The 12,598-nt window shown below is 28.9% G+C and overlaps 1 protein-coding gene across 1 annotated transcript; it reads right to left on the reverse strand.

Annotated features, from left to right (window-relative positions):
* Positions 1-6,123: 6,123 nt before the first annotated feature.
* LOC111315694 (PHD finger-containing protein 1-like) lies at positions 6,124-10,724 on the reverse strand. The gene is made up of 6 exons (XM_022917618.2): positions 10,451-10,724; positions 8,007-8,092; positions 7,095-7,736; positions 6,799-7,014; positions 6,592-6,716; positions 6,124-6,464 (listed from the first exon to the last, which is right to left on the reverse strand). Exons 1-6 carry the CDS (start codon positions 10,451-10,453, stop codon positions 6,382-6,384), a joined length of 1,155 nt encoding a protein of 384 aa, XP_022773353.2. The 5' UTR covers positions 10,454-10,724; the 3' UTR covers positions 6,124-6,381.
* Between the last annotated feature and the right edge of the window lie 1,874 nt (positions 10,725-12,598).

Below are 12,598 nucleotides of genomic sequence, written 5' to 3' on the forward strand. Positions count from 1 at the left end.
TTAAGTAACAAGAACATAGTTGTTTTATTTCCTTGAATTTGTTATGAGAATAAAGTTGGCACTAATCACATGTACATTGCATGATTAGGTTTGCGAATGTAAATAAACAGTGAAAGTGAAAAGAGAGTCAATACATATTGGTTGAGAAAAAAATCATAAAGAAGACAAAAAGGAAAATATATGAGGGTATGCGAAGAAAGATGGGAAGATGGGAAGGAATGAAAAAGCAAATGTTTTAGAAAAGAATATGAAGAATAATTTGATGAAGAAAAAGAAATAAGTAAATGATTTGACAGTGAAGAGAAAATAATTTTGCAAACAAAAAAAAAATTAGGTTTTTACATCACTGGGGCATTTACATCATGTATAATACATTTTCATCTTTAGATATTTGTGTTTGCATTAGTAGGAGGGCATATACATCATTTTCAAGTCAAGTATTTGCATCATATAATGTCTATTTGCATAAAAAAATTTAATGAGGGAATCTACATCTTTGTATGGAACATTTGCATCATGAAAAGGTCATTTACATTTGCATTATGTATTTGCATCATAAAAAAATTTCATTCTGACATGGATTCTTACATTTGCATAAAGACATTTGTATTTGCATAATAGAAATAACAGATGCATGTTTGTGGCATTTGCATTTGTATAAGGACATTGGCATTTGCACCTTTAGGCATTATTATATTCATCAATTTTGAAAACGTTGAAAAAAATACAGAGAAAATTCAAGTATTTTTAAGTTGTCAAAAAAAAAGAATAAGAAAAGAATTGAGAATAATAAAGATGGGTAGAAGGAAAAATGAGGTTTTTATATTAGAAATTTGGAATTTCATTAAACATCTTTTATGGTGATATCTGACTTTTTTTCAAAATCACTAAATGGTAATATCCAAGTATTCATGTTTGAATTTCATTAATTTTTTTAGTGTGGGAGTTTTCATTAAACAATTTTTTATGGTGATATCCAAGCCTTCTCATTAAAACTTACTCTGTGGTGATATTGAGTATTTATGTTTGAATATCATTAAAATTTTATCAATGGTGATACCTGAGCCTTTTAATTAAAATTTTTTCGATGATGTTATTTGAGTTTTTTTTAAATTACTCTATGGTGATATCCAAGTATTCATGTTTGATTTTCATTTTTTTTTTTTTTGTGGGAGTTTTCATTAAACAATTCCCGGTGGTGATATCAAGCCTTTACATTAAAACTTACTCAATGAGTTTAAATATCATTAGAAATTTTTCGGTGATGATATCCTAGCCTTTTAATTAAAATTTTTTCAATGTCAATATCCAAGCTTTCTCCAAATCATTCAATGGTGACATTTAACTATTCATGTTTGAATTTCATTAAATTTTTTTGTTAGAGTTTTCATAAAACAATTCTCGATGATAATATCCGAGTATTTTCATTAAAACTTACTCGGTAGTGATATCCGAGTATTCATATTTGAATATCATTAAAGTTTTCTCTATGTTGATAATTGAGCCTTTTAACTAAAATTTTCTTAGTGGTGATATCCAAACTTTCCCAAAAGCACTCGGTGGCAATATCTGAATATCCATGTCTGAATTTCGTTAAAATCTCTCGGTGGTAATATCCGAGCTTTTACAAATTTTTTGGTAGTGATATCCAAGCTTTTTTTCAAATCACTCGGTGGTGATATCCAAGTATCCAAGTCTGAATTTTGTTAAAATCCTTTGGTAGTAACATTCGAGCTTTTTCAAATCACTTGGTGGTGATATTTGAGTATTCATGTTTGAATATCTTTAAAATTTTTCAATTGTGATATTCAAGTTTTTTTTTAATTTTTCATTAATGATATTCGAGCTTTCTCAAAATTTCTTGAAGGTGATATCCAAACTTTTTCAAATCAATCGCTAGTGATATCCAAGTATCCAAGTTTGAATTTCATTAAAATCACTCGATAATGATATCTTAGCACTTTTCAGTGGTGATATCCAAAATTATTTTGTATTCACTTGATGGTGATATTTGAATCCTTTTTAGTGGTGATATCTAAGTCCTTTTCAATGGTAATATCTGAAATCATCTGCATTCACTCGATAGTGATATCCGAGTCCATTTTAGTGGTGATATCCAAAATCATTTTGCATTCACTCAATGTGATATCCGAAGTCACTGCATCCTTTTCGGTGATGATATCCAAAGTCATTTGCATTCACACCGTGATAATAATCAAGTTTTGTTTAGTGGTGATATCCAAAGTCATCTCATTCTTCAGTAGTGATATCCAAGTTTTCATTTAGATTTATTTTCAAAAATTATGGCGCCTTTAATGAGATGAGCTTTTCAAAAATTCAACAAAATCCAAAAAAATAAAAAACAAACTATCTAAAAATCTATAAAACAAATAAACAAATAAAAACAAAACAAAAAATCTAAAAATATATAAAATATGTAAAAAAAAATAGAGTTAAAAAAATTCAAAAAAAAAGATTAACAAGAAAAAAAACTTTTGAAAAATCTTTGAATCATTGACTCTGAAAAACTTTGTTGTCTATATATTTACTTTATTCTTGATTCTTAATAATACGCAAATAAAGACAACTACATATACATCATTCTATCATGATTGATTTGATTTTATTCGATTTTTAAAATTTATTTTAATATTTTTGTTCAAACCAAATTATGCGTTCAATTGAGTTGAGTTTATTTAGACTTGTTTTTGATAATTTTTATATGGGCTAAGATGCAATCCAATTTAATTTGAGTCAATTCAAGAGTTAATTATTTGGGCTTATAGGCTTAAAAAACAATGAGTCCAAATTCTTTTTTTTCTAAGGTCAAATCCAATTCCATTTTACTTATAACCCAATTCAAGTTTCTTGAGCTTGAAAGAGTGAATAACATTTCAAGTCAATTTTAAAGCCAAATTTCATTTTATTTTAGGCTTAATTAAATTAATTAATTAAAAATGAAAAAAAAATTACAAAAAAGAAGTAAAGGGTCCGCTGCCATGGCAGTCTTCATTCCCCAAACCCAGAAGTCTTTTCCAAAACCATCCCAATTTCAGCTCTCACCTTTTAACTCTCAAATTTACCCCGTCTTCTTAAGCACAATTTGATCAAACATTCATCACTTTTCCTTCACCCAAAAATCAACAAGCATCATCTCCAAAAATGCAGTGACAATAGGCAACAGTCCAAAATGAATTCAGTCCCATGATTTTCGAAAAGAACAAGGATTCTACAAAGAAAACTCGAATACACACAACTAAAGGGGAGAAAATACAGAGACCATCAAGGGGGCAAAAAAAATTTTCAACCCTCATTGTTCATTCCCATTCAGCAACCGAGACCCACCCAACCAACATCGCCATCCCTGCTTTCAACCGACCTTCCATGCCCAAATAGTCCCTTTCAACCTAACCAGCACCACAAATTTTCAAGTCCCAGCATCTCTTCAAACACCAACGCCTACCATTCGACAAGACCCATTCAGCCAACAGTCTCAGTCCCCATATTTTAGACCACCATTTTCAACATCCCAGCAAAACTACCCAAACCATTCATGGCCAAAAAATCCTAACCATCACCAGCTTCACCAACTTAACACCGAAACACACTGCCACCATTGAACTACCATCCACGGCATTTACAAGCCACCAAATAGCCATGACCCACCACATTGAAACACCCACCACCCAACATCACATCCATCCCTACCAAAAAAAAGACCACAAAAAAACAGTAAAAAAATAATAACCACATCTCCTAGAAGGGAAGAAGCAACGCAAAAAAGCCACAGAAAAAGATATAAAAAATGACAGAGGGAGAAAGGCCATGGTGCATCGATTTAGGCGACTCTAAGGAAGTATCAACGCTCGATTTTTGTTGAGGAAGAAGGTAGTGGGCAACAAAAGGACATATTAGGAGGAGGACCGATTTGGAGTGACAGTGGCCCATTTTTTGGAACTTGACAGCCACAACTTATGGCTCAGATCTAGAAGAATCCATAAAGTTTCTAAAAATCCAAGTTGAGAAAGGGAAAGAAGATGACAAAAAAGAGTTGCTAAAAGAATTTTGGAATTTTTCCTATATTGGTCACCGACGGTGACCAACGCAACGGTCGACAAAATTTGGCTTTTGGTTTTTTAAATGATATGAAGCTCTCTTTTTTTTTTTTTTTAATTAGGGAATGTAATGATAAAAAAAAAAGCTTGGATAGTTATAATGTACAAAAAAGAGAGAGAGAATTGAAGAAAACGGATCAACCCGTTGGCTTGACCAACCAATACTCGCAGTTGTCCAACCCAATCAGCTTCTACCTCAACCCATCACAGACTTAGCCCAAGTTGCTGTCCAACTATTTGGACCACACTTTTTTTACTTGGATTATGGCAAAACTTCGTAAATTTACTTTAGTTTTATCTGATCATTTATCTATTTTTTTTCATGCATTTTGGTATTAAATAGATGAAATTGTTTGTAAATTATTGAGGTTGTTATTAAAAAAAAAAAAGATTTTTCACAAATAAATTATAATAATTTGGAATAGAAAAAAATTTGTTTTAAGAAAAGACAAGGGATTTTTTTTTAAAATGAAAGTAAGCGCGCAAATCTTTAAGGATGAAATTTTAAGAAAATCTAAATAATAATTTTTTAAAAAATCCTTAAATGAAAAATTTTTTAAAAAATATTATCAAGATATTAAGATATTTAAGATAATTTTCAATACCAAAAATTCTTGTTTACTTCTCCTTACTAAAAAAATGAGCTTTTATACAATGTAATAATGTTACAAATTATTCCATGATCACCATATTTCATCCATACATATTAATTCCAAAAATAAATGAAATATCCGGAAATGATATCCTAAAAAAATCCGAATAATGATTTTTTAAAAATCTTTAAGTGCAAAAATTTATTTAAAATGTCACAAATGTACTAAAGCATTTAAAATAATTTAGAATAAAGATTTCTTGTTTTTAATGAATAGAATAAAAAATAAATTTTTATTAAAAAAATATTACTTAAATTAAATTATAAGTATTATGTTATTATATACGTTTTAAATATTGATTTTAAAGATAAATATAAACCACTAATAATAAAATGATTGAAAAATCCAAATAATAATTCTTAAAAGATTTCTTGATAAGAAAATTCCTTTAAATATTGTCAAGGTACTAAAATATTTTTTTTAATTTTTCAATACATAAAATTCTTATTTACTTTTCAAATAAAAGATTTTTAAAAAGAAAAAAATTTGTTGCAAAAAAAAAATTAAAAAAATTATTTTTAAATATAAAAATTAAAATTATTTTTATCATTATTAAAAATAACACAGTTAATTAATATCATTTTTTAAACGAACGTTATAAAAGTAAAAATCCTTTTTCATGCAAACTCATATTACCAAACCCCACTTTGTTAAAATAAAAAATTATTTTTTTAATAAAATTTTAATTAATTTTAAAATTTTTTTAAAAAACTTTTTTAAATAATTAATGACTCCTTTTTATTTTAAATTTTATTTTTAAATTTTAGATCTTTAAATCATTAAGACAATATCTATATTTATTTGGTTAATGGAACAAGCAAGGGTGCAGCCACAGTTGGGAAGTACGGGGGCCGAAGAATAAATTCATTAGGTAATGGGGGCAAAGTATTATATTAGGTGGTCCCGGGCACCGTAAAATAAGGGTGCAAATTTTTTTGGTACTTGATGATGGGCAATACACGAATCTCAATATTCATGACATGTGGGCCATTTTAAGTTAACTAGAAAACCTTAATAAAAAAATATAAAATACATACTTTCATTTAACTCCAAGGCTCAAAACACTACTAGTCGACATTCAAAATACATAAATTAATGGAGGAGGAAATGATGGATTCCTACACTATAAATTACTTGTTGGAGGCATTCTCTATTCTTTTTCTTTAAACTTACCAATTATTAGTACAAGACTAGACAACAAAATTACATGTGTGGCAAATCCTGACTCGAAAAAATTAGGACAAAAATTTTTTTAATGTATAGAAAAAAGAGGTGTAACAAAAGAAGTAATAAAGCGATGATCAGGTATTACAATGAAAATTTTCCTACATACAAATGAAGAAGATAGTGAGGACTTGAGAAAAAAATAAAATGGTATTAATGGATTTCATAACAAAAAGAAACTAACTCAATTAGAGAACATTCTACGTGTAGTTAATTTGTTGTTACTCCCCTTTAGCTTTTATATGCATGTTTAGATCCCATCCATTCTACTTTACATCTATTTATTCACAACCCAAATCAAAAGACTGGTGTGCAATTCAGGGAGTTGGGCCAGCATCGCTTAAAGGACTAATATTAGTCTGTGAATCCCAGGTTTTCATAAGGTTTTTCTACTCTCCATGAATTACATTTGTTGAATGTGAAGCTTGCTTTGCCCTAAACACCCCCCACAAATAAAACTTCTCCTGGAACCCTGCAAATCAATTAAATGATTAAATCCTCTCAGCAAACCAAACACAATTAATCTAAATTCATGCCAACTGGAAGATATAACTAATGGTCATTAAATAAAACATGGGGTAATGTATATTTAGACTCACTCCAAAAGTGCAGTGGCAATGTGTTAGAAGTGAAAACTAATAGTTCTACATCTTGAACAACAACTCTCATGCCAAGATCTTGTCCAATCATCTTATATACTAGACCGTCAAAAATCTTCTCGTCCCTGTAAAAATGAAATAAAAATATTAAGGTACAAAGTCTGGAATGCAGAGAGGTTGATGACATAACATTCAGATAAGTATCACCTTTCATTACTTGGAAAGAAATAAAGAGCAATACTTTCTTCACTTGGCCCCAATTTCTTAAAGCCTTTTGGCCACACATCACATCTGCAAAGCAATTCTAGGCAAAGCGATTCAGGTAAACATTTTGCTGTCTCACAAACTTTCAAGCATGCTAAGCAAGACAAATGAGCAACAACTCCAGCAGCAAAATTTTCATCAAAAAGACAAAATCTTCCCCTGTCAACAAACAATCAGGCTCATGAGCTTCTTCCACTAACATATGCACATAAACATTAAAAAAGGAAATAAAATCCTACCTCCATATCGGTTCAAATATTGGTTGTGCAGGTACATAACTGTGTTTTAGGATTTGCTTACTGGTAGCCACAAGAGATGCTTTAGTTTTAACACATGCAGCCACCTTATCAAAATGTACCCCATCCAGTTCCCTCAACCCTTCGTCCAAAACATTAGTATGCTCTATGATGTTTGAATGCTGATTGATGGCTATAAGAGATGTTCTATTATTGACAGATTCAGCTTCCTCATTAATGTTAAACCAATATGACCCTTTTGAAGGTGTACAAGTATTAGGACGCCCTTTAGCTTCAATACATCTGACCTCCTTATTGGAGCCAGGCCCATGCTCTCCCAATGATCTTCTCAGTGTCTCGTCTTTTTCAAGATTCTCAGGAGGCTGAAGCGAGGGGCTACTTTTTCTTTGCACCCGTGATATAGCCAATGAGTCACTGTTATATTTTCCCTCCTTATTCTTTAATATTTTGATGTCATTGTTCCCCTTCGATTTTCTAACAGGACTGTCCTTTAATCTTGATTGAGAGCTGGACACAGGATGATCCTGCTGGAGAGTAGATGATTCTACAACATTTGGTTCACAGTCCACACAAAACCAAACAACATGCTCCTCAAAAGTGGCTGGTAACTTGTCTAGGCAATAACTGGATGAAGAAAGATAATTATAAAAGTAAAAATCAGTGAAACAAGTTAAAGAATTGGTAAATAGTGAAATAAAAATCTAACTTAAGGTTTTTGCAATGAGTGTCCAGGGTGGTGCTATTTTCAATTACAAATCCATCTTAGCAACAATTCCATTCTAAACGGTAAATCTTTGTCTTCAACACTAAAAAATGAAGAAATGATTTCATGTCCATTTGATGTTCCCAAAATAAGTATGTTATGTATCATAAAATAGCAATGTTGTCATCTACCGATGCACAGCAGAAGCCTGACAGTTGTCACAGTGAATCAATGCCACAGAGAAGCCCCTGTCACCACACGTCTGACATGCAGTCACCTACAATTACAAAAAGCACACAGTTACTAAAACCCAACTGTGCTAGAATCATTCAACGTAAAACTCTATTTCAAGATTCAAAACAGCACATCAATCACATCACAGCTAAATCCATTACGAGGACAAACAAATGTCAAATAACAAACATTATAAATTCAGGCGATGGAGAAGAATAACAGAAAATTTTCAGAAAAGCAAAGATTCCACACTAATTACAACACAAAACCTACTTTGCTTACAGGAAGGAAAAACAAATATTAGGTCAAATTACCTAAAAAAATATAATAACATTTACAATTCAGCGGAATCAGAACACTCAGGAAAAAGGGAAATCAAACATCAAATTACCAAATCTATTATCATTGAACAGAAAATTTGTTTGACATAGACCAACAATAGGAAACAATTCTAAACAACAATAAGGTAATTTACCTACCAAGATATTAAGGTTTGTATGCAATAAACAATGAAATAAAATCATACAGTCATCCATAAACTGCAGCATTTTAGAAGTTGAATATATCATAAAAGCATCAATATATTATATTCATAACAGACAAATATTAGAGTAATAACAGTCATGATTAATATGAGCAAATGGATTGAGGTGTGAACAATAAACTCCAAGATGACCAATAACTTCATATGAACTCTTAAGGAAGATTAAGGTTCTATTATAAATTCAAATCTAGATGTAATGGTTAGGTGGATAAGAAAATTTGGAAAAGATTATGTTACATGGTGTAACCAATCTACTTTATCAATCATAAACAAGTACAACATACCAAGATAAAAGCATTAATTATTTTCACTTTTTATGTGTCCCATTAATTATTGTTCAGAATATATTATTTTGACGGGAAGCAATCCTTGTTTCTCAAAGTATTTATTTTCTCTATCATCTCCTTTTCTCCTAATACGTAGTATAAAATTACTTGAACGATTTTAAAGTGCTATAACTTTTTTGTTATATAATTTTCTTTCAGTCCTCAGCATCTTTAAACCAAAACTTAACAAACTTAACACATGTCGGAGGAAATACTCCTAGAGCCGACAAATAAATAACATGTGAAAGAGCAAGATGAGAAACAACTCATCTAAAATGACCAAAGGTGGATTATTAGGGGGGAAATGGTTCCACAGCCATATCTTTTGCTGTTTCAACAAAATTATGCTTACAAAAATTATCAGCAGAAACATAACAAATACTAACCAATGTTGCGAGGTAGGGGTATATTGAGTTTGGTTTGGCAAAAAAACATTCTAAGGAGCAATAGGATGATATCCTGTAAAACATAGATTGACAAATTGATGGACAAATGGACAAATGGACAAACAGACAGACAAGTAGATAGAGAGAGTCACAATGATTGATATTTTACCAATGCCATAATGCATATTCCTGATTTGAAAACAGTCATCAAGAAAACCTTACAGATATTAAGAACAATCATAAAATCTGACGAAAATGAATAAAGAAGATGAAAAATCTTGGCTGAAATTCAAGTCACTTTGAGAAGGTTATTTTGCCTCTTCAAACTTACATAAAGATTTATCTTGGTCACGAAAAAAGAAGAAGTTAAACAAATATGCAGTCTACACAACATCATCCAAGTGCCACTTGAGCTTGTGTCTGTGTGTCTGTGTGTATAATAGCCAGCTACGGAAAGACAGAATTATCCAAAAATCAAATTTGACTTGGAAGTGGTTAAAAGCAGAGCTTCTCAAAACACATTAAATCAGCTTTAGCAAGAACCCAAATTGGCGTGAGGAAAATCCTGCAATCCAACTTAGATCTTAGAACCCCAAATGCTTTGAAAGACAAAAGAAAATTGTGAACCACATAGCCTATACAACGATAAGTAAGTTCAACAGTCTGATGCCAAACTTGCTAATGTAATTCCAGTTTAATCAACATTAAAGCATACTCATACAGACGCAATAAAGTGATCAACAATATATCTAAGTTAGCATCCTGTCATTGCCAAAACAAACCATAACAAACTAGAACTATGAGTTTTATATGAACTAAAAAAGATCATTAGCAATTGCAATTTTACTATTAAAGGCCATTAAAAGATTTTAAATTGCGGCCAAATATTGTCCCAAAACCCTTCATTCCTGTAAACTCAAAATCCCACAAATTGTCTCAAGTTCATATATTTCTCAATACCCACCCAAAAAATCTCAGTAAAAAACCCATCATCCATTTCATTCAAAAACAACTAAATATCTTCATACATTCCTCAAAATTAAAACAAAAAAAAAAACAAAAATAAAAATAAAGATACCAAAAGAGCAAAACAGAAAGCTTTCTTTAAATGAAGAAAAGAATAAAGAAAGAAAAGAAAAACTCACCATAATGGAAATGAACTGAATGAGTCAACATAAAACCTTTGAATTCCGTAGAGGAAGTGAACAAAAACAGAGAAATCCAGGCCAAAAAAAATAAATCAAAAAAGAGAAAAAAATTCCCAATTACCGACTATAAAACTGAAAAGGGTAGAAACAAAATATGAGGCGTTTGTTTATCAGTTCAGTCCTGTCGGGAGCCAAAATGTCTGCCTTTCTGGGTTTTGAGTTTTTTATCTTCCTTTTATCAGTTTACCCTTCTTTTTTCGACTTGTCCACCTTTCTGCTTGGTTTGTGGTTTGGGGATACTAAAAGAGGAAAAAAAAATTATTAGCGGCGCCGTACATATGAACGAATTAAAGAATAGTGTTGAACACGTGAAGGCGACCGAGGTGTGGCACTTGGCTTGCCCTAGGCGTGACAAACTGGTGTGGTTTGGACGAGACCGAAGATTCATTCTATGGTTTAAATGGTGTGTCAAAATCAACGGCTAGCTCTAAAGATTGATTCTATGGACGTTCAGATTCGGTTTAATGAGATTAAATACAATAACAAAAGTGAAATTAATTATTATAAAATTAAAATTAAAATTAATAATAAAACATAAATTTAATGATTTGTCTATTTTTATTATATAAAATATTAAAATTTATATATTTATATCATATTTTATATAAAAATTATGTATTATAATTTATGTTAATAAAATATATTTTTTAATTATATTAAATTTGTATATAATTATTATTAAAATGTTAAGTTATCTCATTTTTATATTTTATTTTCTTATTATATTTATATCATGTCACTATATTTTATTTTATATTATTAAATTTAGTAAAATATTTATTTGAATGCAAAAATTGTGATAGTGAAAAAAATTATAATGAGAATAAAAATTAATTACTAAAATATTTAAATTAAAAATTATATATAATAAAATTTAAAAATTAATAATATTTATAATAGTTTATTAGTAAATAATTAAATTTTATTTATTAAATAATAATAAATTTTATTTATTGTTTCATAAATTTTAAATAAAATATAATTTTTAAAAATAAAAAATTAAGTTGTATCGATATTTTGTCTCTATAACTTAATTTGAAGAATTAAAAAAAAAACCCAATGTGACGCTAAACCAAAATAATTCGATAAATAATTGATGAAAATCAAAACGCACAAAAAATTTATTTGGATCTCAACCTTACAATTGGCACAAAATCCCATGCTAACTGCAACTCTGAACTTTAGCATTCAATTGCACCCTAAAAGATAACTTCATAAGCGAAGTGAGATTACAACTAGCGTAGTTTGTCAATGTCATAACAACTACAGAATCGAAATCTTAAGAGGAAGTAGATTCCGTGAGGTTACGGTTTCATTCCAGAACTCACATTTTTTTTTAATTTTAAATATAATTATTAAATTTGAATTGATTTGACGGTTTTAAAAGAATAAAATTTTTAATGAATTATTTGTGAATATGTTTTATTTATATTTATTTATTAAATTTAATAAATAATTTTAAATAATTTATTTATTAAAAGAATCAAATATGAATAAAAATTTATTTAATTTATTTATGTTCATAAATAAATTTATTTAAAATTTATATAAAATTCATTCATTTATTTTTATTTATAATAATAATAAATTTATATTTTACCATTTATCTTAATTTTATTTTTAAAGTCATTTATTTATATTCATTTAAAGTTTGTTTATTTAAATTATTTTGTTATAATTTATTTATTATTTATAAATATATTAATTTTTATATATTTGTGAATATATTTATTTAATATTTATAAAAAAAATTTTAATTTAATTAAAATAAATATAAACTAAATACAAACATCTTATAATTTAAATAAATCAAAATTAAACGAACAAAATAATTTTTTTTACCAAACACGAATCAAACAGAATACTTTTAAAAATAAATGAACAAACCTTAAACATACATTTACTCATATTCGATTTATTTACGATCTTAATAGTAATCGAATTGTTCCATCTAGTGACCTTATCGTTGATTCGGTTTGTAATTGGCACATGGAAATCCAAATTGATCTATCAAATTTGTAAAAACATTTCTTGACCAGTCAATTTTTTTGTTAGTTGAAATAAATTAAATATAATTTTTTAAAT

The sequence above is a fragment of the Durio zibethinus genome, chromosome 20, assembly GCF_047325235.1.
Source record: "Durio zibethinus cultivar Kanyao isolate XHJ-2024 chromosome 20, ASM4732523v1, whole genome shotgun sequence".
NCBI lineage: Eukaryota > Viridiplantae > Streptophyta > Magnoliopsida > Malvales > Malvaceae > Durio > Durio zibethinus.

What these genes read in the sequence shown, in the direction of transcription:
- LOC111315694 (XM_022917618.2), bottom strand. An exon ending in CAGGCTTCTGCTGTGCATCG is followed by an intron (nt 7,737 to 8,006) that starts GTAGATGACAAC and finishes TTCTTCATCCAG; the next exon opens with TTATTGCCTAGACAAGTTAC. An exon ending in ATATTTGAACCGATATGGAG is followed by an intron (nt 7,015 to 7,094) that starts GTAGGATTTTAT and finishes GTTTGTTGACAG; the next exon opens with GGGAAGATTTTGTCTTTTTG.